General features: G+C 38.4%; 1 protein-coding gene across 3 annotated transcripts in view; it reads left to right on the top strand.

The window, feature by feature from the left end:
- The window catches only part of slc25a21 (solute carrier family 25 (mitochondrial oxoadipate carrier), member 21), a 203,392-nt gene that overhangs the window by 130,478 nt on the left and 46,163 nt on the right, over window positions 1-26,751 (top strand). For 2 of the 3 annotated variants that reach the window (XM_012968463.3, NM_001017069.2), the window contains 2 exon segments: window positions 1,949-2,032; window positions 21,853-21,919. In XM_012968463.3, coding sequence (XP_012823917.1) covers window positions 1,949-2,032; window positions 21,853-21,919 — 151 coding nt within the window. 3 annotated transcript variants of the gene reach the window in all.

Here is a 26,751-nt window from a genome sequence, read left to right as displayed (position 1 = left end):
GAGCCCAGAGATGTCGGAGGCAACAGGATCTGAGAGAAAGAATTCCAGACCTAGCAATGTGAGACCGGCCACTAACTGAGTTCATCCTGTCCCTCATCTACACTTTGCAGGGGAAACAGTGGGACAAGCGTGCAGTGCAGGGGTGGGAGGGAGATGGGCGGCTGGAACAATAACATGTCTGTGCTGGCACATTGTTGGTAGCCTTAGGTGTGACGTGTTAATTATTACCGGAGTTGTGTACCTAGAGTGCTAGAACTTGAATTGTTCATTTTCAGAGAATAAGAGACCTAGGTGTGTATATTATTGTAGAACCAATAAACAGCTGCTTCTTTAAGGGTAAGGAAATCCCACTACATTGAGTTTCTGGCTGCTAGATCATTTGATTCAGTATAAGGCATGAATGAAGGAGGCAGGTAAGTGACACCCATTGGCACATATGGGAGTCCATCCACCAAACTGGAAATATCAGGGGTACTCTTCTGCATTCTTCCAATGCCATCCTGTTTATTGCCACAAAGGCTGGCTGAACCAATGCAATTCAGCAATCCAACCTGTGGGCCACTATTTTTTAAAAACACATATAACTTTGTCCAGCTGACATCAGCTTAAAATTTAACAAATACACAGGTTAGAAACACATTATCACGCTGTGCTTTATGCCCCTTTCTAGGCCAAGGCAACCACAACCCTTTAGCAGGGAAGATCTGTGCCCCCAAAGATGCCCCAGTAGCTCCCCATCTTCTTTTCTGCTGATTCCCTGCACATGCTCTGTGCTTCTGTCAGTTACCTGAGCTCAGGGATCGACTCATTACATTACATTAACATTTATTTATAAAGCGCCAACATATTCCGCAGCGCTGTACAATAAGTGGGTTACATACATTGGACATACAGAGTAACATATAAAGCAATCAGTAACCGATACAAGAGGTGAAGAGGGCCCTGCCCAAAAGAGCTTACAATCTACAAGGAGAAAGGGCTGAGACACAAGGTGTGGGACTCACAATATACTGTATAAATATAACAGTCACAATACAAAGGCAATAGGTATTTAATTCAGATTTAAATGACATGGCAGCTTAAAAAACCACTGCAATTGGCATCAGAATGTAATATTCATTCCTGTAGCATCAGCATTTATGACAGACAAAACTAATTTTATGGATGATGTTTTTCATTGACCGCTAAATTAAGCTCCCAGAGCACACTGAGCATGTGCAGTCTCACTGACACACCAGGATCAAAGATGGCAACCTCTCATGGACTACTTTGAGACCTGGCTCATTACTGGTATAGGGTTGCTGAATCTCTGGACAGGTACAGTAAGTTTAATATATAAAGTACAGGATTTGCTAGCCATATTTATTTTTAGGCTTTAGTTCTCCTTTATGGTTGCTGTGTTGTCTGGTATAATCCATATTTCCTATGGTCAAAGCCACCATGCAAAATGTGTTTGAGTCAATGGTGTTTTTCCTTCCGCATTTTTTTCCCCTCCTTTTTTGGCAAAACAAAGCACAAAGTGTGTTTATCAGAGAATTGCTCACGTGGCAGTAGCCTAAGTGTGAAGGCCATTAAGAGTAAAATCTGTAAACACTTCCCTAATCCTCTTGCATCCTCTTGGTTGATTGGCTGATACTCCAATGTTTTGATACATACGTAGGCTTTTATTAACTTACTATGGCCCTTGACCAAAGGTTAGATCCCCAAAAGGGGGACTTGAACTAGAAAAGTCCAGCAGCTCCTGTGCTAAATGGATAGTGCTGACCATGTTTTGGACTGCAAAGAGGACTCCACCACAAAGTTTGAAAACATCTGGTCTATAATGTAATACACCAAAACTTACATGCGCTTGAACTACTTTTAACTACATCAAGAATAAACGTGAAAAAATTATATAAAATCAACATATATAGAAATATATTTAATGTTATTATTTGTTTTCTTTTAGGTTTCAGATTCAGAGAAGCAAGTCAGATCCAACAAGTTATAGGAGCTTGGGTGATTGCTTCAGGAAGATTTATCGTTCTGAAGGGTAAGGTTTGATAATATGTTGCCAGATTGCATTTGAAGAGTGGGGATCAAAAGTGAGGAAGAATAAAAGAAAAGTGCACAATGTATATTGTTTGGGGATGCATGGGAAAGAGAATGGAGCAGAGGGCATAATCTTAAAAAGGCTAGGAAAGGGAACTTATACTTCATGTGGCACATTTATTTACCTGGACACTGTGAGCAAAGTGCAATTTCTAGTGCAATCTCCATGTTTTTTTACCCATGATGCACTGTTTTTCATTGGGTCAATGTGGACACAAATGGCCAATTCTCCTGATGCAATTTCACTGTGCCTACTGCAGTTGCTTCCTGTTTGCCGCAATGGATACAACTACATGTGCACTTTGTGCGGGCAGTCATGATAAATACTTTCTAAGCCTGCCTGGTGTTATTTCCAGAGTTCAGCATGCAAGTGATGTGTGTGCCTAATTCCTTTGGCACATATGTGCTGTGCCTATTGACACAGGGAGGGAGGGAACCCTGGAGCTGCTGCCTGGGCAGGAGGTGGTGGTGGTTCCAGGGTTCATGTGCATTAATAGGCGCAGCCCATAATCAGGGCTATTCTTATTCAAGGACTGAATTAATCTGTGATACTCAAACACTTATGAAAGTTTTGCATCCTTATAATATAAACTGAGTGTTGTGTTTAGCACCAGTGAGTAATTTAAAAGGCCAAAGTAAAACTTTAGGGTCAGCAGCACATTCATACAGTAGCTTGATACAAAGCTTTGCCCTTATGGCTGCTCTTTACTGAGCATTTAATACCACAGGACTCATTTATGTCCCCAAGTTCAGTTGCGGTCCCCGCTGCAGGCAGTTGTACGTAGGTATTTCGCATCAAAATGTGCTCCTTGCACTTTTGTATAGTTGTGCTCCACGCTGCTCAGTCTTTCCTGCCTTTTGTTCCGAATTAAGCGCTGCACCAATTGATGCAGGTGAACCCTGGATCTAGCACCACCTCTGCACCAGGCAATAAATCTAGGGTTCTCTCAGCACTCTGCATCAATAGCAGCAGCACACTTGCGCCAACAGAACACACACGTCACTCACACACTGCAAATGACACAAATTAAGGCTGGAATTTTGCTGAATCAGACGTAACTGTGGAACATGCAATGCTATTGTGTCGAGAGAATTGTGTCCACAATGATGGCAGAATTCTGTGAAAACCAGTGTATTGTGGGAAAAAACACAGTTATTGCACTATAATTTGCACTCTGTTCGCTGCACTTGTGGATGTAAATGGAAATGTTTATGTGGCAAAGCATTATATTTAAATGACATAAAACTACTGCCCATAACAATGTACGATTTCTTCATAGGGAATTGTGGGTATGAAAACGAATTGCTTATATTATGTTATTTGTCCAAATTTTAGAGGAAATATTTTTTTCTCTGCCCTTTATTAGTTTCTAGCTTGTCATTATATTATTGGCAGTTTTGTGTGCCATGATCAGTGGTTAGAGGGTAGGTAGATTATGTGAGAGTAAATAATGTGTAGAGTAGAGGGTAGGCAGCATATATGTATAGCGTATATATTAGAAATCTGCAGCTTTCTGCCTCTTGGTTCTTGTTATTCCATTATTTCCAGTGGATCATTCCATCTCACCCTGTGCCCATCACTATTTTTAACCACAATTACCACAAGCCATTATGTACATATTTTAAAGTTGCAAATTGTTGTTATTCATAGCAACCAATCAGCAATTCATTCTGATCCTCTTAAAATGAACCAGTGTTGGTAAATCAGCCCCATTAGATCCCTTAACCCCAATGATGATGTTCTCAGGGTGCAAAATCACCACAACGCCCCTTTATGTAAGATTTCTCAGCTTTAGAAAATATGGTCATTTTTTAATGCTTGTTCTGCAAGAATTTGCACATAATAATGTTATTTCTGCACATAATCATATGTTATAAGTAGAATAACAGTGTGCATGTTTCTAGAGAAGCTGCCCACTATAATATTACAGTATTATAATGCCATATTAGAATGCATGCAGTGCCAAGCTAGCTGGTTTTGTGTCCTTGCTGTTGAAATCAGTGGTTGGCAGTGCTAGTAGGTGTAGTGGGGAAAGCCAGAAAACGATTCTTGCTTTTGCGTGCGTGAGTTTATTTATAAGGGAGGGGCCCCTCCAGGATTTCTCTTTCTTTAGGCTGCAGTAGTTTTAGGGTCCGGGTTTGCACTGACAGCCCTTGGAAGGTTAAGCTACTCAAGGCAGTCTGTTTATGAACGGCTGACAGCTTTATGGCTAGCATTAACAGATTGAATGTTTATTGGGGCAAATGTTTGTACGGAGGATTAGTCTAGAAACGTGGGCTCCGGCCTTTAGACATTTGCAAATACTCCCAGGGATCAGATGGTGTTAAAATTTTCCTTTCTAAGTTTCCATTAATTTGGCCTCTCCTTGTCAGAAGTACCCTGCTCTCGAGTTGTGTGCCTAGCCCTGACATTGCTGCATGATTGATTATTCTGCTGGCTGGGAAATTAGAATATCCCTTCTGTGCACTAACTTCTCTTGTGGTGTGTCTGCCTGGGGTTGTTCTTTGCATGTTGGAAGTTTCCCTTTCCCTTCAATGCTAGGGGGTTTTAGATACTTCCCTCTCTCCACAGTTTTATACAGAGTCAGTAGGAGAAGTAGGGTGCGGTGAAACAAAGCACCTGGTCTGTTATCAAGAATGCTTGGGACCTGGGGTGTTCTGGATAAGGGACCAATACGGATTCATGCAGATTAGTTACAATAAAGTACAAGGTACTGTTTTATTATAACAGAGAAAAGGTAAATCATTTTTAAAAATAAAATTATTTGATTCAAATTGATAGGTTTCCTGTAATTCAGAGCTTTTTCTATAACGGGTTTCTACACACATTACTAGATACTTCCATATTCACACAGGGATAGGGCATGGAGCATTTATAGGCTCTTAGGCTGATGGCACACAACAAGATTTGTTGCCTACAATAAATCTGTCCTACCACAAGCTTTCACTTACCTTCTGATCTAGCTTAAACACATAAGAAATTGCCTTCTTTTGCATTTACCCACAATTAAGCTGGATCTTTGTGAGTAATGTGTTTTACTTGCGGTTATCCAATGGTAATTGAAGAGGAAGGCATTGTAGGGAGATTTGTCGCCTACGGTATAGACAACAAATCTCTGCATCTGCCATTGCTTTTAAATGTTATTCAATTTCTCACTTGCACCCTCTGGCGGAGGAACTACTGCCCTGGGTGAGTAAAGGTTGCTATACACTGGCCAACTCTTCTCTGTATCCAACCAATTGACCTAAAGGCAGACTGGATCGATACCATATAACTGGCCAATTGCTTGTATGGTCACATACTATTGTTTTGTTTGACTGGGTCATTAACCTGAGCTGTGGCTCTTTTCACTTTATAATTTTCTGATGTACTATGCACCCACTGACAAGGTGCACTGGCATTATTTAAGTTTAAACAGGTCAACTATGAGCTGACAGGCAGGGATATATTTTGGTCTGGTGTCGCCCTAGATACTGGACATTAGCCCACCCCCTCAGCCCTCGACCAATGCATGGGCAGATGGACTTGCTGTACTGTATATGTGTTGATGGGAAGTTGGTGTACTTCCGTCCTTTTTCTGCAGCTTGATGTAGGCACCCCCCTAAAGCTGCCACCCTAGACATGGGCCTTTAAGTGGTAAACACAGCCCTATTGTCAGGATCGGCAAAATTGCCCAGATCTCTGCCAAAGAAAGTTGATGTGATTTTTTGTTAGATAGTGTCGAGATTTTCTCGACCCGCACCCGACTCTAACCCGCCTGCTTCCGACCTGACTTCCTGCCTTTATTTATAGACCCGCCCTGCTCCACAATGATGTCACAAAAGGGGCGGGGTTACCAGGGGTGCGTCTATAAATAGAGAAACTGGAAAAGAGCTGCCAGTAATGTAATGTTGCAGACGAGGAGGGCATGCGCCCTCAGCCCGAATCCGCCCACAACCCGCAGGTGATGTGCCAAATCGACCCAAACCCATCCAACCCGTGGGTATTGGGCCAGCCTGCACATCACTAGTGTGTTACATTTGTTTTTGGTCATTATTTCCATATAGCTGGGTTGTTTATTTTACTGGAAATATAATTTGCAGATTTGTAGAAAATAAAAGTTTTAACTTCTTCTTTGACTGTAGTTTCCAAAAGGTAATAGAAAACGTCCCAATGTAGTTACTGCTGTAGCAGAATGTGTACTTATTTAACTGTAGAATAATAGCTGTGCTTAGACTGGTAGAACTAACACGGGAAGCATAGCAGGAGTACAGTGACGTCCTGGGGAGAACTGGCCTTTCAGAAAGGAGGATAGCTGCCATCTATTGGCATATGATGAAAATCTTTAGAACTAGTTTAGCTCTCATAGTGGGCAGTTTGGGGCTGTGCAAGGGATACAAAGTCATGAATAGTCTTGCTTTCTCTGAGAGTTTAACATTTTGCCTTGTAAGGTATTTATAAGCAGAAAATGAACACAATTTGGCTGTGACTGCTTCAACACGTGCTTCACGAGGAAGACAATAATTTAAAAGCCTTCATAGATCTTTGGCAACCAGCCCATATAGTGTTTTTCTATATCCTGAATGCTAGGAAAAAGTTAAAGCATTTTTGTTTATCCTTTTCCACTCCCTGCATGTTAAGCTGTAATGGTTCACCTCTCAAATTCAGATGATAAACTTTGTGTAGAAAATACCAGCATAAAGAAAGTTTGCTGCTTCATACAATTGTTAAAGCCGATCTCAGAATTTACACACTGTTTATTTGGTTTTTAAACTGAGCCCTAGGAGCAAATTGCAGCATAAATAATGCTTTAGAAACCCCCAAGGACTTGCAGTTCCTAAAGCAGAGGCAGAATGCAGACTGGTCTTCTTGCATGCTGTAATAGGCGCCATTTATTAAATCATCCCAGAGAAAAAGTATTGTAAAAAGAAAATAATAAAGGGCACAGCAGAATCAAAACTGCTGAAGTGAAACTGGGCTTCACTAAGCACCATGAAACTAAATAGCAATACAATAGCAATACTATGGATCCCTACACTTATAATGACATAAATATGCAACTGAAATCCCTAATTGTGTATTATAGCATACAGGAGATATCTCAAAGTATTTAAAAAAAAAAAAAAAACAGGCGATACAAGTATACAAATATATTTTACATATACAAGTTCTTTCCCACAACCTCCTAGTACAGGTATGTGATCTCTTATCCGGAAACCCGTTATCCAGAAAGTTCCGAATTACGGAAAGCATGTCTCCCATAGACTCCATTTTAATCAAATAATTCAGAATTTTAAAAACGATTTCCTTTTTTTCTGTAATAATAAAACAGTACCTTGTAACTGATCCCAACTAAGATATAAATAATCCTTATTGGATGCAAAACAATCCTATTGGGTTTAATTAATGTTTTATTGATTTTTTAGTAGACTTAAGGTATGGAGATCCTAATTATGGAAAGACCCCTTATCCAGAATAGCCTTGGTCCAGAACCAGTTGCATTCTACTAAGAAGCAACTACTAAGAGGAAATTTAGATGGTTGCAGATCAAGCAAAATATTGGAATGGGAACCTTAGTCTGGAGTCCATGTGTTTACCTCCTTCAGGCCTCCACTGTCACGTTCCTCTGCTGTATACAGTAATATACTAAAACTGTTCTTAGGCTGATGGCGCATAGAATGGAAAACAGTGGTGGTAAATAAAAATGTCTGCCTGTCACCACTTAAAATGTTATGTAATAAAAACTGCCCTGACTGAGTGGTGCTCAAGAAAGCTGTAATCCCAGTGCTCCATAGAACCTTGCATCCTATTGCAGTCCGGGCCCTTGAGGGTTCTGAATAACATGGGCACAGCCATTTGTTTGTGAAGATAGATGTTGTTTAGTGAACACCCTCCGGTAGAAACATTGGGTTTAGATGCCAAGCCCCAAACCTACAGCTAGAGGAAGCGGACTAAACCAATTTTAACAAAATATGAGCAGGCAGTGCCCATACACCCACCATGTGGGTGCTGCTTGCTCATATTTTCTTAGAATTGGTTCAGTCCACTCCCTCTGGCTGTAGGTTTGGGCCACGTCTTGTCTATGGACACTAGTACTGTACCCAGTTCCAGAGGAAGAAATATGCAATGTGCTAAAAAAACATGGAGCTTTGTACCCGATTGATGCACTTTGCACCTTGGCCCTTCTCTGTAAATGAACCCATATCCTTATGATTCATTTATTGCTGCAATTGATTGTAATATAAAGGTATGCATGTGGTGTATTTCACATAGTAATTTAATTGCAGCTGCAATCAAATGAACAATGAAGTTCTATTTAACTTCTCTCCTGTGAGATATTTTTTCCAGACCTTGTTCATGTGGGCAAGTAAAAATGTTAATTTCACTTTACGTAACATTGAATATACACATGCAGAAGGATTAATTTGGCATATCGCTTCTCAGAACATGCTAATAAGCTTTAAAAGCCACAGCCTCATATGCTTATTAATTTTTTTTGTTTGTTTTTTTGGCATCCCTTTCTGTTTGGAAGGATCTGATATTGTCTCTGCCAGCTTTTCACAGAAGCATTTGACCTTTCCTTGGGAAGGCAAGTAAATATATTTAAGGTAAAACACATTATGATTGTGCTTTAAAGCAACAGCATACCCCCTTGCTCAACATGAGTGCAATGAATAGGGCTTGTGCTAAACGTACTTTTTGCATATTGTCTTAATCACACAAAAGTCTAAGTTTTTTTATTATTTCTTGAGTTAAACGGGACAAACAGGAAAACTAAAACTACTCCATGTTTGGTTCTTGTGAGCTAGATAATTAGGTTCCCAGTGCACAGATAAGCTCCCTGCATAATGGACTCCTACTAACAAAACAAGGGGGAAGCAAAGGAGTTGTACACTGGTCTAATTACAAGGACCAAACATGGAGTAGCTTTGGTTTCCCTGTTTGCTCTGTTTAGTAAAGAAATAACAAAAACCATAGATTTTTCCTGAATAAAATAATAGGCAAAAAGTATGTTTATTGCATGTCCCATTAATTACACTCATGTTGAACAAGGGGGTATACTGCCCCTTTAAAAGATCCACTTATTGTACAGCGCTGCGGAATATGTTGGCGCTTTATAAATAAATGTTAATAATAATAATAGTGTGTTAAATAGTGGTTTTAAATGTGCAAGTAAATAGGGGTATTTACTTGCCCAGATATATTTACCTATTCTGATTAAGTATAGGGATTAACTGCTGTACCTAGTTCCTGGATCCATTCTGATCAAGGAACATGCAACCTTTAGAGGTTCTGCTTACCTTGTAGGCATCTAAGTGCCATTATTATTGCCAAACCAGGCTTCAACATTGGCATGGGCAGCAGGACACCTCACTGAGCTACCAGGTTCAAGCAGAAGAAAAAAGATGATTTGAATTTAAATCAGGTTACATAACTCTTAAATAGTATAGCTGTTGTGCCTTCACATCTAATCACTGCTATGTGTTCTTTACTTGCCCTTATAATCTTGTGCAGCCTGCAAGTATGGGGAGCTAGATGACATGGAAGAGAGTACATGGCTTATGTTGTGCCTTACTGTATTTCCAAAATGTTGCACTGTGCTCTAGAGATTGTCTCCATGACTTCATCTTCACAACAGTGGTGAAACTATAGTTCTTCACCCTCAGTACTTTGCTTGTCAGTAGATTTAGTGGGTGTTAGAATGTTAGGGGAATGATGAACAATCTCTGTAAAGCTCCATGTAAAACAGTTACATCAAAAGATGTCATAGAGAGAAGTCACTTTTGTTGTGCAGAGCAGCCCAGAACATTTATTGGAAACCCCCTTTCTCTATTAAACCTGGAAGTCCCCCAAATCTACTTTGTTAACCATTAATGACCTAGGAAACTTGTATTCCCATATCTCTTTATCTTTTAAGAAGTGTTAAAATATGGTGGTTCTTCAAGACCTCGAACTTCCCATACATTAGGGAAAGCGTGCATTGTGTGTACAGAAGGAATGTCTTGAATCCTTATATAACTATCTGACTTATGGAGTGTGGAAGTAATAAAATAAACATTCCTGTCCGTGGTGAGGTTTGTTGTAAAACTATTCATGCTTGTATTTCACTTTTATTTACTTATTGGCTTTATAGGGGTGGGGAATGACATTTGACCTCCGCCTTCTCTAAAAAACAGTGGTGGAGAACTGAGTTGGGTATTAGTTGAGTTAAGTTTGGCACTATTCCTTCACCCCTGTGCCAGGACTGGAGATGGGAGTCTAAAATAGATTTAAAAAGAATATACTACCCAAGTATTCCCTCAATAAATAGTATTCAGTGAGTTAACGTTTCTGTCATTTTAAGGTTACAGTAATAAAGTACCAGGCTCTTATTTGATTTGTATTATTTAATCCTTGCTGATCATGCCGGCTACTTTACTCTATACAAAGAATGCTTCAGACTAAGCTTTCTAGTATTGATCTGTATGTTCTTTGTTAAAGAATGCATGGTAGCTCTGTCATGACATATTGCAGGAATGCTGTTTTTTGACAAGAAGGAAGTAGATAAAAGCCGTATGACTTTGAAAAATTAAACTTTTCTGTGTAGAAGAAAAGTAACTTTTTAATTAATCAACATTTTTTTTACAGCACTCCACTACTATCTCACTAGTATAATATGTTTTTAATCATACCTGTGAACCAGTAATAAGGCTTTCTATACAAAAATAAACACTGAATGTCCTGTAGGAGCAGATTTAATTTGCTATAGGCTGCAGTATGCATTGGGTAAGGCCAGGCCCACATTGGGGTAGTAGTGGACATGCGTCTTCATGTTGCCTTCAGTGTGTAATCTTGAGGCATCTTTGTAGGCCAGGAGGTATTGCACACCTTCTTATCTCCATCGAAGGAAGGGAGCATGATCATCTGCTTCTGACCACCATTCTGCTAATTCTTATTCAAGATATAAAGGCCCTAAGCATGTTACTCCCCAATGTTTAAAATTTCCTACATATGTGTAAACATGTCCATCCTAAAGAGCACGTATTTGTCTGCAGGAATTGCAGAATTAGAAATTAGGGGGTGTTAAGTAAAGGTGGCCATACGCTGGAAGATTCACTTGTTTTGACATTGTCGTGGCCGCTCTTTGAATATCTGCCAGAATGCCTTGTCAGTGTAAGGGAGAAATGTCAGTCTCCAGTAAATAATTAGCAGTGAGATAGCATGCAAGGTGTTACAAAATAGTATGACTTGGCATTTTGCTCTTGGCCAGAACGGAAGTAAAATTCAATGAAAAAAACAACCACTAAATATTTGCTGACTGTTGTATTAAATCTAAATGCAAATGTGCATAGTTTAATATCTGTGAACAAACATTTGTTTTCTTATGTTGTCTAGTGCATTAATGTCTCCTGCCATAAAGGGTTTTTTTTGTTTTATGTCACTATGGTAGGCATTAAGATACCAGCCAGGGTTGTAATGCCTAATGTTCTGCCTCTGGCCCGCCCAAATCCCACTCCTTCCTGCCCCCACTCCCCCCTCCATTCTGCACATTACCTTGTCTACCCTGCAGCTCTCATTCCCAACAGTATAGCAGCTCTGCCCCTCCCCCTTGGTGCCATAGCCCTGCCCATTTTTTGGCCCTGTCCGTGCCCCTGTAAGGGGCCACAAAAAAAGGTGCCAATCCTATATATCACATTGCAAACCAAATCCTGGAAGATGTTTGAATATATCCATATCATCCTTGTGATTTGTCTCTGTGTGGACCTTCATACCTTCAAGTATGTTTAAGGGGATTCCTTGCTTACATACGGACCTTTGGAACCTGGGAAATCTCAGAAGGCACTAATCATGCATTCCAGCAAAACATTGTGGGTTCAGTGCATGCTTGTTACAGTGTTTACTAAAGTGGCCAATTATAATCGGTGAGTAGATGGTCAGTCCAGCTTCCCTCTTTGTGGTGGCGCCTTTGTGCTAACAAGCAATGCAAAGGCTGCCGTGGCTGAAAGGCCAGTTGCATATGTTGCAACTGGAGCATCTCCAATTTGACTTTAATGGATGATACAGCCTTGTTAACAGGAGTTTGATGAATATCGTCCGTTAAAGGTTGAATTCCCTGCAGCTTCATTAGATAAAGAAGGCAAGTTCCATGACTCACATATGGGATGCATCAAATTGCCTATATGTATACAATGCTTTCCTCCCTCTAATCTGTGCCACATTTAAGATGGAGCGAGTCCTGTGTCGAGTTTATTAGCAAAATCCTTACAATCAGTGCCAGTGAGATTTATCCTAATTATTAGCAGACACTTGCACTGTTATATTCTGCACTGCTGATGTTTTCTGTACTTTTTAATAAAAAGAAAAAAAATGACTAATAACATGCCTTCAAATCATGACCAACAGCCGAATATTGAGAGTAACATTTATAATAAATACTAATATAATTTGTTGGGCATACCATAGCTAATTAGGAATACAAGTCTGCAAGCTGACACATTAGAAGCCAAAGTATAATGTTTGTTTTAGCATCATTTTAATTCTCTAACGTCAACAGGAAAATCATGGCTTCATGAAGGAACAACATAAAACAAATACAGGGACTCCGTAAGTACAATTAAACACAGTTAGGAAATGGGTGAAGGTTCATTATAAGGCTGGGAATACTGGAACCATTTTCCTGCCTAAAGAGCTCACAGTCTGTTGAATGGGTACACTTTATACTGAAGTTATGTTGTAATGTATTGACCTTGTCATAAAAAAGTTAAAGGGGATGTGTCATCTCTCAGAAATAGCAGGCCCCTCCATTAAATTATTGGCATGGCACTCGGGCATATTAGTTTTAAATTGGAAATGTGATAAAGTAACCACTTTATATTATTGGGATAGGCAGGAATATGATACCTAGGTTTGTTTTGCCTTTACTTTTTTATTCAGAATGATAACTGCATTGTTAAGTTCATCAAGTTCAACCCCTTTTACACAGACTACCAGTTATGGCCAGGGCCAGGATTACAAATTAACTGGCAATATACTTGCTGATACATTTGTAATAACTAGTTAATCAGCCCACTGGCCCACCTCTTATCCACCCCTTTCTCCCCTGCTATACTCACCAAATCTGCAACTGATCCATCCTTCACGACAGGACTCTGCCCTCTGGACATCATGACTCTGCCCCATGACATCATAGCTCTGCCCACTTACATAATGGCACGCCCCCTTGTGTCAGGGTGGCAACGCTCTATACACATACTAAAAAAAGACCTATCTATACACTAACATATATAAACTATATATACCAATAACTATACCAGCTAACTTACTGTAGATCTTTATTTGAATTTCAATTTAAATAAGAACTAGTGATCTCCTTAGGGGATTCATAAACACCTCAAATGGGACTCTTTCAAGTTTTAGCAGGCAGCAAAACTTTACATTAATATGTTATGTTTTCTAATGTATAAAAACAGTTTTCAAACCATTTCTGGGTCCTGGGAGTCTGGTAATTGGGTTCCTTAATAACAGACATTCCCTAAAAATGACATCATAAATTAAAATAGCGCACACATTAAAAAAAAATCTTCCATTAATAAAAGTTTCCATATGGTTCCCTATGTCATGTAACTGCCAGCAGTTATTTCAAATTAATAAAATGTATTTTTTTTTTTAAACGATGAAAATGGTGCATTCAGTCAATTCCTAACCTTGGTTCTGCCAGATGTTCAAAGAACTGTTGTCCTAAGATTAACAGAAAGATTATAGTACCTCCTAAACAAGATGCCTTAGCTGGTAACATACTTAGGTTGGGCTGAAAAAAGACTTAAGTCCACCAAGTTGATCCCTTCCGCGCACACCCATACTGACCTATCTATATACTCACATACATTAACTGTATATACCAATGTCAATACTAATTGTAGAGTTTAGGATCACAATAACCTTGGATACTATGTTTGTTCAAGAAATCATCCAAACCCCTCTTAATGGCATCAGTAGAACTTGCAATTACACTATTACTCGGTATGACTTTCCACAACTCACTACCTTCACCATAAAAAAAACATACACTGCGTTCCTCTAATCTAAAGGGGTGGCCTTTGATGCGCTGGTCATTTTCATAGGAAAAATAAACACCCTCTATCTTTGCAACCCCAACCTTGACCATCTAACCTGATTAAGGGAAAAGTAACACAAAATTTTAACTAAAAAATCTATTCTACCCTCCCCCAATAATTGCCCTATCCTGAAAACCATTTGTTATTTTGAATGCTTTAGTAGAAAATACCTGTAAAAAACTTGGCTTCCGGTCATTTGAACAAAGGCGATACAGCGATGCAGGGGAATTTCAGGGGAAGCGCCCACTATGCATCGATCGATTGATCGAGCCTAGCCTTCCTTCTGTATAGCAAGGAGTCAGGCTAGGCTCGATCAATCGATCGCCGCATAGTTGATGCTTCCCCTGATACTTTCCCCTGCATCGCTGTATCGCCTTTGTTCAAATGACCGGAAGCCGAGTTTAACAGGTATTTTCTTCTAAAGCATTCAAAATAACAAATGGTTTTCAGGATAGGGCAATTATTGGGGGAGGGTAGAATAGATTTTTTAGTTAAAAATTTTTAGTGTTACTTTTCCTTTACATCTTCCATCCCCTTTACCAGTTTAGTTGCAGTCTCTGCACTCTCTCCAGCTCATTAATATCCTTATTAAGGACTGGAGCCTAATACTGCACTGCATACTCAAGGTGAGGCCTTACCAAAGACATATAAAGAGGCAAAACTATGTCAATGCCCTTTTTTATACAAGACAGCACTTTATTTGCTTTAGTAGCCACAGAATGACACTGCCTGGAATTAGACAATTTGTTATCTACAAAAAAACCTAGATCCTTCTCCATTAAGGATACCCCCAACACACTACCATTTAGTGTATAACTTGCATTTATATTATTTCTACCAAAGTGCATAACTTTGCACTTGTCCACATTGAACCTCATTTTCCATTTTGCTGCCCAGTTTTCAAATTTAATCAAATCGCTCTGCAAAGTGGCAGCATCTTGCCTGGTACTTATAGTTTTGCACAATTTATTAATAATCTGCAAAAATAGAAAGTGCATTTAATGCCAACTTTCATTATGAAAGTTGAAAAGCAAAGGACTCCACTAACAGCACTTGTCCAATTAGAAAACGTTCCATTTACCACCACTCTTTGTAATCTATCCTTCAGCCAGTTTCTGTTCAGCAAAGTTCTGTTTTCATATATGAGATTAAATATAAGCATATTAAGGAACATGGGTTTGGATCACCTAGTAGGCATTTACCGTATTGTCACCATAGATAGTAAAGGAGCAGTATTATGGTTTATTCTCATTTCTCATTCTTCCAGTAGAGAACGATTCCAACTTAGAAAATACTAATAATGGGATAATCTATAATTAATAATCTAACTTCACTGTTTATCAATATTAGTAATGTATTTATAAAGCACCAACATGTTCTGCAGTATACTAAAACACAATCTGTTCCCTTTCTGGTTTATAGTTTTACTGCCCAGAATAATAGTTTTTAAAAAAAAAGTGAAAACAAACTAACAGAAAGACTAAATGGGGAGTTGGTTATGTCTACAAGATACTTAATGTTAGTTCTTATGTGATTTAACTCTCATATTGAGGCACAGCTAAAACAGACATCAAGCAGGCAAATTAATGCAAGGCCTTAATTACTGTGGCAAACATTTTAATGAGACAGACCAAGATGGATCTATGTAATTAAAAAAGTATAATAGGCATCATAAAACTGTGGATAGCTGAATCTAAATCTGGCAGTGTAGAACACAACAAGCTCTCTAGTTGCTTTCTTTCAGTGGAAGGGATGTAATAGTGTGAATGTAATGCACTACACATTTAGCTGGGAAAGCTTGCTCAAGACCCCTTCCCCCAGTGCATGGGGGTGGGCATGGCTGCCAGGGGCCAAACCTTGGTTTTATCTAGTTTTAATTCCATTGACGTCTAGGTGGTGGGGAGAACAGCAATTTCCCAATGCCACTATCTTTCTTGGAGATACTTCTTTTCCTCACTTGGCCATGGATGAGCTCAAGGAAGGCAGCTTCCCTCGCTCCCCCTAGGAGGCAGCTGATATGTTAATGTTTCTCCCTACTAAATAATATATGCTCATGTTTGTGTTCATGTGAGTCCTTTGATTTTTTCTTTTCTTATTGTGTCACAGTTGTGAGGGTCTTTAGCTCTGCCAGTGGTATTTGTTGGATTTAAATTTGGTAAGTTAAGCCACTGGGGTCAGTAGCCTACAGCTTGCCCTCAATTGCATCAGAAGACTCCTGTTTTTCATGTTTTCTACTTTGTGCCTTCTGACTTGCTGGCATAATGTGTAAAGTTATAGTTGAAAAATTAATAATTTAAAAATGCTGTGGCCTTTATTTTCTCCAGCACAGTGTCAAAGTGTCTCATTTAGTAAAAGAACTGGCCGCAGCTGTTTAGTGCCAGGGTTGGCAGCCATGTGGGCAAAGTACGAATATGCATATCTGCAGTCTTATACATTTATTTTACAGTCACGTGTTTTAAAGGTTCTCTTTTATCAGTGATGTTAATATTTTCCATCTGGAGGGCCTGCTTTGATGCAATAAAATAAAATGAAACTAAATAAAATAAATTGATGATGTCATTGAAAAACATCAGTGGATCCCCTGTGCCCAGTGCAAGCCAAGAAAATGCCTTGGGAGGACTATATCAAACTTAAAGGTCTTCAGTTAGACATTGAAAGCTTACTGAAATTGTAGGCTTCCTAGCTTGGTCTTGTGCTTTGTAATGTTTTACAATAGAGGTCAACCCTTGTGATCAGACTCGAGTATAAGCCCAGGGTGGGAAATGCAGCAGCTACTGCTAAATTTCAATAATTAAAATAAATACCAATAAAATTACATTAAATGAGGCATCAGTTGGGTATACGTTTTTAAATATTAATTTCAAAGAAAAACAGTAAACTAGCTCTGTAAGTGGAGAAGAGGGTCAACAAAAGCAATATGGTATCAACAATGATACCTTAAGAGTACTACCCCCTTAGCTCAATCAGCAACCAAGCTAAAACACAAACAGTTAAAATCCTTCAAAACTATATATAGTTTATATAGAATATAAAGAGCAACGTCTAGTGCAGAATGGGACAGGTGAGGATGGTAGATGAATTTGGGAGCGGGCCAGGGCACTGGGAGGGTCTGGTTGCGAGTGGCCTCATTTGCACACATAGGACAGAGGGTGCTAGTCTGGAGGGACCCATGGTACCCGACTAGGCTTATACTCGAGTATATACAGTAAATAGCAAGATGCTTATCATATAAGATGGCTCTTTAGAATACTTTTATAAATGTAAAATACTAGGAGGCACATTTACTAAAATCTGATTTTTTGGGGCTTTCAACACGATATGGTAAAAATTTGGCGTAACCACAATAATTTCTGATGTTCTAAAATGTCACGATAATGCTTAAATTGTTCGTATGAAAATTTCAAATTTATATCCCGAAAATCCCTAATATTTTGAGTTGAAAGCATTGTAAACTTGAAAAATTCGAGTTTAAACGTACATTCGTTTCCATGAATCCTTTTCATTTTTCCCAAACAGAAATTGCTGTCACTGACTATTCTATTCCTCCATAGGACTCAATGGTACTCGACAGATCAAACCTGTCTAATTTTTATTTTACAAAAAAAAAGTTAACTAAACATTAATAAATCACAAATTATGGGAGTTATTTTTGAAAAAATAATTTTTCTGGGAAAAATAACAAAAAAATTGAGTTCTGGTGAAAACCCACTTGTAAATATCGAAATTATCTAGAAGTAAGAAAAAAATCAGACTTTTTCTCATAATGGCTTAGTAAATGTGTGCATTTTTTCGTAATGATCGGTATTTTTGCGACTTTTCCGTCGCCGTCGCAACTTTTCCGTATGTCCCGCAAAATAGTTGTGCAAAATACGATAAAGTCGCTCGAAAAAGTCGCGACAAATACGAAAAATTTCGGCGGCGACAAAAAAGTCGCAAAATGTTCATTTCCAATACAATTTTTTCCCTTTCGGGATTCGGATTCATGGATTAGTAAATCTGCTAGGTGTTGTGTACAAGTGAAGTGTATTTTACTGAGCTTAGATACATTAGACAAAACCGTTAATGGTTTACAAATGCAAACTAACCTACCCATAGACCAAAGGGACCAGGAATCGATGACCCTTTCCATGAATAAACTAAACTGTGTGTTTGGATACTTAAAGGGTATCATGGATATATTTCAGACACAGCTGTTTCCATCTCCTACTTATGTTGAATGCTGATTGGATGAGTAATTAGTGCGACAGGAGGTTCAGTTTAGTCCTAAATTGTCCAAAACACAACACATTCCTATAGGAAGAGGAGCGCACAGATTGTACTGTTCCACTGCTCTCCATGAACTTGCCCAAATAAAGGTTTGGTGATCCAAATTACGGAAAGATCTATTAACCAGAAGACCACAGGCCCCAAGTATCGTGGATAAGAGATTCTATACCTGTACAAAGAAATGCATAAAGAAAAATATAAGTAATTAAAAAAATAGCTTTTAAACTAGTGTATGTTCTAAATTACAAAAAGTTTCAGGAATTCTACAATAACTTATTAGGAATAGCACAAAAAGCAAGCACAGATATGATAAAAGCCTTGCTAATAAGCAGAGACAGAAGTGACACAATTTCAAAAAAGGTTTGGCTGACTAGAACCTGAATGGAGGATGAAAGAATTGTGGTTATAGATTTAAGTTACTATACCACCGAACAATGTAGGTCTCTATAAAATATATATCACATAAAAACAGCTCATATGTCAAACCCTGCTTCAGCTATATAAGCCATTTTCATGTAAATATACTTTTTTAGTAGTACAGGTATCGGACCCCTTATCCGGAAACCCATTATCCAGAAAGCTCCGAATTAAGGAAAGCCTGTCTCCCATAGACTCCATTTTAACCAAATAATTCACAATTTTAAAACTGATTTCCTTTTTCTCTGTAATAATAAAACAGTACCTTGTAATTGTTCCCAACTAAGATATAAATAATCCTTATTAGATGCAAAACAATCCTATTGGGGTTAATTAATGTTTTATTGATTTTTTAGTAGACTTTAGGTATGGAGATCCAAATTACGGAAAGACCCCTTATCCGGAATACCCTTGGTCCCGAGCGTTCTGGATAACGGGTCCTATACCTGTATGTGCCAATGGATAATCCTTTTAAGTCCCCTGGGATCATACAATTCACGGTGCACACAAGCCAAGGCACACATACATGCTAGGCCCCATCAGCCAATTAATGGGGCAGAGCTCTGTCTTTTGCTTCCACTACTTCCTGTTACAGTTAGAGCTGCATTTTTTCTTGTCATGTGATCTCTGAGGGAGCATACAGGCCAAAATGGTGGATCAAGGGAAAGGATTTACTAGGGCAATATTTATTGATATATATATTCCAGTTTGGCAAAATTCTTTAATAGGCCACTTAATATGATTGAAACTATCTGTTGGTTAAGTATTCATTCTGGGGGTATAATGTTTAAGTCTCAGAGCCACCTTGTCAGTAGTACTTGGAACCCACTATCTTTGCTGGTGCAATTGACCATTCCTCTATGTAATTACTATTGGTAACAGAGCTCATTTGATATAAATCTGGCTGTCTTATGCAAAAATTACATGCTTTGACCTACATTTTTTTAACAATTTCAGGTGTCTTATTTTGTATTAGTGTGTCAACAATGAAACAAACTGGCAATTTTGTTTTTAGAGTAGAAAAAACATAAAAACATAAAGTATTTTTTTTTAAACAGAAAGGAGTTCTAAAGCAGAACAACCTGGAGTATGATATTGTTGAACCTGATCTGTGCAGCTGCCAGAGTGAGGGATTTAATTTATTTCTCAGTTGCCCTGCTCCGATGACAGATAAATGAAGGGACTGGGGAGATTGGAAGGGGGCAGGGTGCTCTTCCCAGGTGTGCTGTTTGCACTGAAATGCTCTGGTGCCTATCCTTTCTCAGATCCCTTCCTTAATGGGCCTTTTCCATTTTCCTGCTGATGTTTGCACTGTCTCAGGTTACTCTTACCTAATTCTAACATGTCCGTATCCTTCACACCTTTCCTATGTTCAATAGGCAGCAGGATGCTTTTAGGGATGTATAGGGGGATCATATATTTGGTTGTCATGTCCAAGGGCAGGGAAGATATTATTTTGTTACATACTGGCATAGGAGTGCTTTAGGTCAACAGATAAATTAAGAAGGATAGCAGTTTTGTATTGAAACCCTAGCTGAACAAGGGAGGTTTGCTGAAAATAAATCTGCTGACAAGTTGTTTCTATGAGATCCCATTTCTAACTATGCATTTGTGTATCTCTTTATAAGAAAAAATACAGTTAGGGCTTAGTTGTCCTTAGTGCATGTTTTCTAATTCCCTTCAATTCATCCTACATTCATGAGCCTCCCACAGTCCATTGTTTTTCATGCAACTCTGTGCACTGGAAATAAATCTATTTAAGTCTATTGAAACTGAAATTTCTGTTCTGTTTATGTTAAATGTAATTTTGAGGGTATATGCACCCCTGTATATAAAGTAGCTTTCAAGGGTTTCCTCTATCTAATGAGGAGTAGTAGGAATAAAAAAAACATTCCTTTTAGACACAGTATTGCCGATCTCTCTAACATCAACCAGGCGGGAGTTAGGGTGGAGTTCATAATGCTTTGTGTATCATAGTTCATGATTCATTACAAGCAGAAGTGCTCTCCATTAGTGTTAAATAAATGTTGATGATTTAATACAATTAATAATATGGAAATAATAAATGAACATGTTATTCAAGTTTAATAATTTAAATTACATGCAATACAATATTTATAAATAAGATAAGAAGGATTATGAGAAGGGAAATATAGTATGGGTGGACAAAGTAGTCTAACTTAGTTATATAAGTCTTAGCTAACCCTTGTTTTAACAGAGGGGCAGAAGGCTGACTTCCCTGGGCTGCAGTCTCAATATTTAACTGATCTTGCTATCATTTAGAAAGCTACTATCTAAAGGACTGCAAACAAATGTAAAAGAGCTAAGTGATTGTGCTTGAGGATTGAACCAGTATACTTGCTAAAACATCTATACTCGTTGAAAAGGGTAAATGCAGCTATTATTAGGCACCTGTGATAGCAGAATCATTATACCCCAGTTGTAACAGTAATAACGCATTATAAATATAACAGCTAAAAAGTATGATACTATTGTGCGTAGGGGTTTTTAAAAGCCTGAAAACCGAGCAGGGCTGTCTCCTGATTAAAGCAAAATGGGGCCAATCAGAGGTTGCCATGTCATAGCCTGCCCCTAAATGTAATGGCCCCTTTCCCCAAGAGGTCATTAACACACCCCCAGTGCCATCAATACTGCCCCCTGACATAACCAAGCTTGCCCCCATCCGGATCACATTGAAGGAAAAGGTGGCAACCCTACATGTGCACCTACAATACCCTTCATCAACACCAGTTTTATTAATGTACTGTATACTTTATGATATATGCTGTATGTAGTAAAAAGGACTCAAAATTATAAAAGTGGGGTGTGCCCAAAATGAGGAAGACATATGTCTTACACATGTTTCACATTTAGTTTTGTCAAACACAAATGCCTTCTCATTTTAGGTATACACTACTTTTATATATTTGAGTCATTTTTATAATTGTTTTGTTATATTTTTGTGTTACAGTGCCTTTATATTTTTTTTCCTTATGTTTATAGGTTGTTTGGATTCTATAAAGGAATACTGCCTCCCATCCTAGCCGAGACACCTAAACGTGCTGTAAAGGTAGGCCCTTACTCTGTATTGTGTTTTCAGTTTCTACATCTTGTACACATTTTAGTACAGGCATAGAATAAAACCAGTTATCCACAAAACTTCAAATTATGGGAAGGCCATCTCCCCTACAGTCCATTTTAAGCAAATAGTTGTAATTCTTAAAAACGATTTTCTTTTTCTCTGTAATAAAAAAATAGTACCTTGTACTTGATGGTAACTAAGCTAAAAGCTGGCAAAACAATCCTGTTGGGTTTATTTATTGTTTAAATGGTGATCCAAATTACAGAAAGACCCCTTATCCCTTAACCTTGCAGGTTGCAAGCATTCCAGATAATGCTTGGTGTGAAGTTAAGGTGGCATCAGAAATTAATTCAAACTGAAGATCCAAGCAATCATTTAAGAGGAAAATATTTTCATCCCCTCTTTTAAACAAGTAGTGACATAGCACAGTGCTAACCACAAGAGAAGTAGGATTTGGGGCTCATAGTGCAAATCGTGTTTGTGCCAAATACTGTACACAGTGCAACTTACCCCAAATTTGTAAATACTAGTGCAAAACTTTGGTAAGTTGATAAATCAGGTACAAGCTGTGGTGGCAGCCTTGCGGTGGGCTTTCATTAGCAAGAGTAGTGTCAGCAATGGCATTTATCAAGATTACACAGGCACAAGTGGGGGTAACATGAAAAAGAAACCATAGAATTACCTCTTGCTCTGTTCCCAGAATATTGGCCTATACATAAGATGCAGGCTGCTCTGGCATAGAACTTGGCAAAAATTCAGTCTGAGCTCTTTACCACAAACAAAACATTTGTGTTCATGAAGGTTTTTTTTTTTTTGTTTTTTTTTAAATAAAAAAATAGGCTTTCAGAGAACCTGACCCCGGCACTAGAGACCAATTTTAAATAACAAGGAAACTAGAAAATTGTCTCCTGTTCTGTAAAACAAATTATTTATTTGCATGCCTTGCAAATCTGTTCTTTACCTGCTCTATTTACATAACGTTGTCATTATCCCAATAAGCAAAACAAATCAGTGCTCAGCAGAGCATGTGTATCTGGCGCTCTGTCCTTTGCCTCGAATTAAATTAACCCATTACATTTATTTCAGTCAACAGGGAACTGGATGTAATTATCACTTTTTATGCCTTTCACATGGTTACATTAGAATGCAGTTGCACGTCCTTCCTTTATTATTGTTTGAGTCAGTGACAGGCCTTACTTTGCACTTCAGGTTTTGCAGAACTTGATTTCTCAGCTTCTTCAGCAAGTAGATGCAACACCAAAAGTGGCCTATCCCAAGCACAGGCCATAGATACAGTATAGAAGTAGTTACAGTGGCCAAGTAAGCTTATAATACACATCAGTCCATGTGAGAGGAATTCGGAGTATCCAGGTGAATCCTACACAGACATGGAATAATAATACAAACCTTTTGCAGATGTTTCTAAGACCAGAAGCAAACTCAGCAACCCCACATTGCAAGACAGAAGTTCTAACCACATTGTTATAAACTGGAGATGCCTTTATCTACAGACAAAATAATATATACTAAATACCTTGTGTCTCAACTCTTTCTCCTTGTAGATTGTAAGCTCTTTTGGGCAGGGCCCTCTTCACCTCTTGTATCGGTTATTGATTGCTTTATATGTTACTCTGTATGTCCAATGTATGAAACCCACTTATTGTACAGCGCTGCGGAATATGTTGGCGCTTTATAAATAAATGTTAATAATAATAATATATCTACAATAGTTCAACATTTCTCATATTAATTAAGCTAAGGAAAACATTTTATGTAGAAACTAAAGTGTCAATATTGACTGCCAGTTCAGACACACTTGACCTGAGTTGGCAGCCTACTGGCCCGTGCATAGAGCCTACCCAGTAGCAATAGAAAATCCTACTGGAAAAAAAGCACATCAAGCCATGGAAGTAGCCCCTCTTACAAATAGTCTGAAATTGTTCCCCATGTGATCTAATAATTGGTCTGGGTTGCAAAAATAATAACAGTACAATTAGGCCCATCCCTTGGGTGGGTGTCCATTTTGGTCAAAGACTCAATGGCCTGGTGACTTTGTGAAATAAATTACTCTTCATGAAGTAAGGAAATTTGATTTACTGTATATACTCGAGTATAAGCCTAGTTTTTCAGCACCCAAAATGTGCTGAAAAAAGTCACCCTCGGCTTGGCTAATACTCGAGTCGGGTGCCATGGGTCCCTCTAGACTAGCACCCTCTCTCCTTTGTGTGCAAATTAGGCCACCTGCAACCAGACCCCCCAGTGCCCTGGCCTAGGCTCCCACTAGCAATACTTATTTCCCCTTACATCCCTGCGGGACTGGGTCTGCTGCCAGTTTGCCAATGTGCAATGAGCGTGGGGTAGTACTCATATTGTTTTTGTTGACCCTCTTCTCCGCTTACAGAGCTAGTTTACTGTTTTTCTTTGAAATAAATATTGAAAAACAAATACCCCACTGATGCCTTAATTAATGTAATTTTATTGGTATTTATTTTGATTATTAAAACTTAGCAGTAGCGGCTGCATTTCCCACCCTCGGCTTATACTCGAGTCAATAAGTTTTTCCAGTTTTCTTAGGTAAAATTAGGTACCTCGGCTTATATTCGGATCGGCTTATACTCGAGTGGTATATATAAGTGTTTATTCTCAAAAATACAATTCTTAGATGAAGGTTTTCTGAAATTTTAAGTACTCTGAAGAACAATAGTAGCCCTAATACAAGCAGTATATTGACTCATCCATATAAGCCATCACTACATACACGCCATCATTATTCCTGCTGACCATATGACTATGAACATTAAGGCTGAAAAGTTCTACATTATACCACCCTATTAGATTTGTGTACTGGGAGGAATTGAACTGAAATTTGCATTTGAAATGTGCTGGATATTATTGGAATTATTCCACAGTAACACAGTCAAAATATATATTGATTCCACTGGTCATGGGAAAAAGTGACTCCACTGAGGATAATTTCTTTTTACCTTTTAATTTTTAATATTTGTGAGGGGGACACCTCTCCTAATACATATTCACTTGGGGATCTAGTATTATCTTATAGTGGAGAGTAATTAATTTCAATAAAATAAATAGGTATCCGCCTTTTCTAATCTATTGTCTGTGTTAGTGTGCCTATCACAACCCCTTTCTATTTTGTGATTAGAGACCTTTTATTAAACTTGTATTTTCTCTTGTATTATTCTTTTGAAATAAGGGGGTGTTTGGAAGCTACAAGCAGGATAAATCATTGCCTACAGTATGTGAAACATATCCTATGAGACATATCCTGTTTGGTGTCCTCATTGCATTGAAGTAGATTAGAGATTGAGGGGCACAGAGCAAACCCAAGTTTGTTTCAAGTGTCAACCTGACCTCTGAAATGTTTCCCATGCTGGAAAAACCGCAGAAGTATAATTTTTACGTGCATAATGTTTACATTCTGGTGTCTCTAGAATTTCTCTTGTATGAGTATCTCAGCACTTGCATATACACGTGACCACAAATCACTCATCGCAGCGAATTACAGAACAGCCAAACAAGCTCTAAGTGTACACTCTCTGCTAAAGGAAGCTTTAGATGAAGGCTTTTTTGAAGTGCTCACTGGAGAATTCCTATGTAGCTCTTATATTTGCATATGTGTGTTTTTAAAAGTCCATTAAACATACAGTACTTCGGAAAATTGCTAGATAGAAAATTGGCATTTTGAATGGGGCTTAATTTATATACAGTGTTTTACAAATTACAGACACCCACTGAAGAATTCAAAGGCTCAAACAAGCTTTCTACATTATTGAATAAAAGAATTCCACCCAAACACAACTTGAGCTTTTTGCAACTTTGCAAAGATCATGATTTCATGATGTGTTCATGCATTCATGTAATAATATGGTTTGTAACAGTTACCTAACAGCCTGGCCCCCTGTTCTGCTGCTGATCTGACTGACTACTTTGACACTCAAAAAAAAATGTAACAGTAGTTGACTGTCCTCAACCTGCCTTCAGCCTGCATCATTCAAATCCCACAATTCCCTGCACACGTGATGTCAATAAGGAAAGGAACATCACAGTACAGTGCATTGTGGGTTATCTAGTTCCTGCATGCTGTCTCTAAGCTGTGGAGAAGTTGTTAGAATTTGTAACATCAATGTTTTAGTCTCTTCTCCCCTTCCAGGATTTCGAATAATGCACACAGATTTCAGCATTACAAAAAATGGTATTCAAACTTTTTGAAACAGATTACAGTGATAAGTATATTTGGGGTTTCTGTGTTGTGTAGGGCTTTTTAACAAATTTTGGTTCAAAATTGGTTTCAAAACCATCAGCAGAAAATACGTTCTGTCTGTAGCTGAATATAAGTCTTGACCTACCAAAAATCTGTATTTCAGGATTGTTTCATTTATAGAGCCACTCTACCTTCTCATTTTCCTGGAGAATTGTACAGCTGAAGAACATCAACACTGGCATTGTATTTTGTCATCTGTCAGTAAAGCTAGGGAATTGTCTGAGCTATGGAGAGTTCAGTTTATGGTCTTCTTTTTTCTCTTTCCAACTTTCAAATGGGGGTCAGTGATCCCATCAGCCAAAAACTATTGCTCCATGAGAATATAATGTTATTGTTATGCTACATTTATTACTTATTGTTCTATTCAGATCCCTCCTATTCATTTTCCTGTCTTTCATTTAAACCACACTCTGGTTGCTAAGGTGGTCTACACCCTAACAACCAGATAACTGCTTAAATTCCAAACTGTAGAATTGCTGAACAAAAAGTAAAAAAATTAAAATAACAAAAAACTAAATAATGGCCACTTCTACATCAT

Source organism: Xenopus tropicalis, chromosome 8 (assembly GCF_000004195.4).
Source record: "Xenopus tropicalis strain Nigerian chromosome 8, UCB_Xtro_10.0, whole genome shotgun sequence".
Taxonomy (NCBI): Eukaryota; Metazoa; Chordata; class Amphibia; order Anura; family Pipidae; genus Xenopus; species Xenopus tropicalis.
Note: the sequence above shows the minus strand (reverse complement) of the source record. Positions and strands in the feature narration are given on the sequence as shown.